The sequence below is a fragment of the Jatropha curcas genome, chromosome 3, assembly GCF_041381405.1.
Source record: "Jatropha curcas cultivar XTBG-Jc1 chromosome 3, XTBG_Jcur_1.0, whole genome shotgun sequence".
Taxonomy (NCBI): domain Eukaryota; kingdom Viridiplantae; phylum Streptophyta; class Magnoliopsida; order Malpighiales; family Euphorbiaceae; genus Jatropha; species Jatropha curcas.
In genome coordinates, this window is record NC_143153.1 from 25,545,948 (window position 1) to 25,549,250 (window position 3,303).

The 3,303-nt window shown below is 31.5% G+C and overlaps 1 protein-coding gene across 1 annotated transcript; it reads left to right on the forward strand.

The window, feature by feature from the left end:
* Nucleotides 1-983: 983 nt before the first annotated feature.
* On the forward strand, nucleotides 984-3,009 carry LOC149497794 (uncharacterized). Its single transcript, XM_089719290.1, has 5 exons — nucleotides 984-1,248; nucleotides 1,365-1,580; nucleotides 1,681-1,836; nucleotides 2,119-2,325; nucleotides 2,793-3,009. Exons 1-5 carry the CDS (start codon nucleotides 994-996, stop codon nucleotides 2,997-2,999), a joined length of 1,041 nt encoding a protein of 346 aa, XP_089575416.1. The 5' UTR covers nucleotides 984-993; the 3' UTR covers nucleotides 3,000-3,009.
* Nucleotides 3,010-3,303: the final 294 nt, after the last annotated feature.

The following is a 3,303-nucleotide window of genomic DNA, read 5'->3' on the forward strand; positions in this document are numbered from 1 at the left end:
GTTCTAATTTTCAATTTTAGGTAGTTTTACTGGATTCACAAAATTAAGTTTGGATATAAATTTGCCTGCCTCCTCAAAATCTTACATATGCTCATAGTGCACCATATAAGCTCTATCTAGTTCATACCACAGATGCAGCTCATACAATACATAATAATATGCTACACAATTCGAATTCGAGTCATCATATCTTACGGCTTACATTAATAAGAAGACCAATCACACCACATTACACTTGATTAATAAAAAATAAGCGAATTTCATCCTATAAATTTAAAATAAAACATTGAGAGAATTTATTGACATTTACTTGTTTCCTCGACACATTTTCTTAAATGCAGCTTTTTATTATTATAATAACAAAAATATTTTTTCTTGTTAGAATCTCCATTCGTACATTCTACCAAGGATTCACAAGTGACCTTGTTCTGTATAAGAAGGCTGGTCACTTCTGCAAATTAAACAAAACAACAACAGAAATTAGGATCAATTAGAATCATCTCATACTAATGTATCAAATTGGTGAAAAATAAAGGTATCACTGTCTATTTATTAGTAGATAAAAGACTAAAATAGGAATATTTTTTGAAAACCTATATTTTTATTGTTTTGATCCATATTACTCCAACAGATTATAAACCATTGGATCAAATACCATTCAATCTTACCGTTTAAAATAAACCTTTTAATCATATATTGAATATCTTCTAGAGAGCAATTTTTTAAATTAATAATCATGCAAGTTGAGATCAAATATTCAAATTCTGGCAAGATATATTTTCTTTTTTTATTTTTTATTTTTTTATTTTTGATTCTCCGGAATATCAGGCAAAGAATGGGTTGACTTTACTTGGAGTAGGGAGCAAGTGCCAAATTGTTGACTTTTTAATTTAATTTTTTTGCCCTTTACTAAATAGACTCATTAATTAGTTATAAAATATAATTACTTATCATTCAAATTCTTGTAACCAAGATCGAGTAAAGCTTGATTTCATGGACAACTTGAAAGCTAATTCCATCCAAACTGTGTTTTATCCTGTAACTGAAGAAGACAACAATTGCAAAAATGGCAATACCAACTCAGTTAATGCATGTCAGGTTCCAAAGAGAGTTCATCATTTCTACGATGTCAAGTTCTTTTCAAGCGAAGACCGAACCTGCAGATTTAGAATTGAAGAGTTAGAGAAGCTTATTAATTGTATTAATCTAGAACGACTCGAACTATACAAGAAACTAGAAGAAAGACAGGTTTGCATTGCAATGATCATGATTCTTGCTTGACCTAAAAGATTATTGTTTCATACATTAAAAACTTCTTAATTTGCTTTGAAGGTAGCTAATACATCTGGTTTGGATAATAGCAGTTTGAAAGAAATGAGGAAAGGTTAAGGATGGAACGCCTACTCAAAAGAGAAAGTGAACTAAAAACAGATCTTCTCTGGCAAAAGAGAAAGCTACTTCTGTTGCAACACGCTGTAAGCAAGCCAAGTTTTGCTGATAATGCGTATCGCGAAAGGGCTATTAGATCATGCTCATCAATGGAAGAAGAAACTAGTTTCCAAGCAAGAATGAGGGCAAGGGTAAGTTAATCGATTAGATTTACTAGTTTGCTTTGTAACCCATTTAATATAATTTGATTTGGGTTTTTATGTTGGATTATTCTTGTAAAATGGAAATCAGAACTTGCGTTTTCACTTGCTTCATGGAACTAATACTTTGGCTAAAGAGAGAGAGATTTTTAGGGAGACCAATAATGAAAGCCCAAATGGAGCTAGTGATTCAAGCTTGTCAGAGGAAGATCCTATAGATTTGGTAAGAGATGTAATATTTTTCTTGGTAACATTATAAGTATGCAATTTCTAGGGAAAGACATACATATATCATGTATATGAGTCCCTACCATATACCAAAGCAATTAAAACTACCCGAGATGGTGGCTTGGTGGTGAAGCCCTTGTCATCTGCCTGCTTGATCAGGGTTTGATCCTTCATGAGCACGAGCTTAGCCCACTTGAAGTGGGCTTCCTCAGGCCGGGCTTTTGCCATCATGGATTTGGTAAATGAATAGTCTCATGCACCAGATATAAGTATGTCTTAATAACAATTTCTAATGGTATGTATGGAAACGGGGATTGGAGAGCAGATTTGGCAATTGTATTGGCATAGCTGGCAATGGCCTAAAAATGAACAAGTTTGGATTAGGCAAATCCATGAAGAGGTCAAATTGCTCAAATGGACAAAAGAGAAATCTATTGCTAATGCTGCTGCAAAGGCAAGCATTTGGGATGCTTTTGGATCAAAACAAACACTACAAGAAAAAATCAAGGTAAAAGCTTCTATTGAATTTTCGAATATGAACTGACTTTTTTTTTTTCTTTTTATCATGACCAAACACATAAATTCACCCTTATATTTCGCATAAAAAACCTTGTTTAATTTTAAATTTGACTATTGAATATTTCAATTTACAAATTATTTTTGAATACAACAACTTAATTATAAAATTAGATCTATTAAACACTTATTGGATAATTGAAAATTGTCAAAATTATTGCTCTAAAATGTACTAACCATACATCAAATTAATATTTTGCACGTAAAAGTCAAAATCACCAAAAAATTATTATTGCTAGTAAAGAGATGTGCACAATGTTATCAAAATTCACAACTTCAGGGATATAATAGATCTCCTATAAAATTTAAAGTGCCACAAGATTGTTTTCATAAAGTACAAGGTGAGCTTATGAATTTGGCCTTTTTGTCATATTTTCTTATAATTCCAGCTTATTGCAGATTATCAAAAAAGAATCTGAGGAAATAAGAAAGGAGCATTTAGCACTCAGACCCAAAATTAAGCAGACGATGAGAAATATGGAAAAGAAGAAAAAGTATTTAATTTCTACAGAGAAACAATTGGCAGCAATAAACCAAAGAAGGGTTGAAGTTTACAAATGTATTGATACATTAAGACAACATCACAATTATACAAAGATGGAATGATGATATGAGCCTATTGGAATCTAATAAAATTGATTTGATTTCCATTCATTACCAAGTATTTCCTTTTCTTTTTCTTTTATCCCTTTTCTTGTTTGGCTGAGATTGATATACTTGCCATGTGCATGATGAAGTGCGAGCAAATCAACTTTTATAAGTATTCATCTTTGACTATAAATTGATAGTTCAGCTTCATAATATGTTAATGAAGATGAATTAGATGAATAATCTTAAAATTTAGAAATACAATGATGCGAAAAAATCCTGGTCCCTCTCCTTTTTCTATCGTATCTCTAGTCTTCTCCCT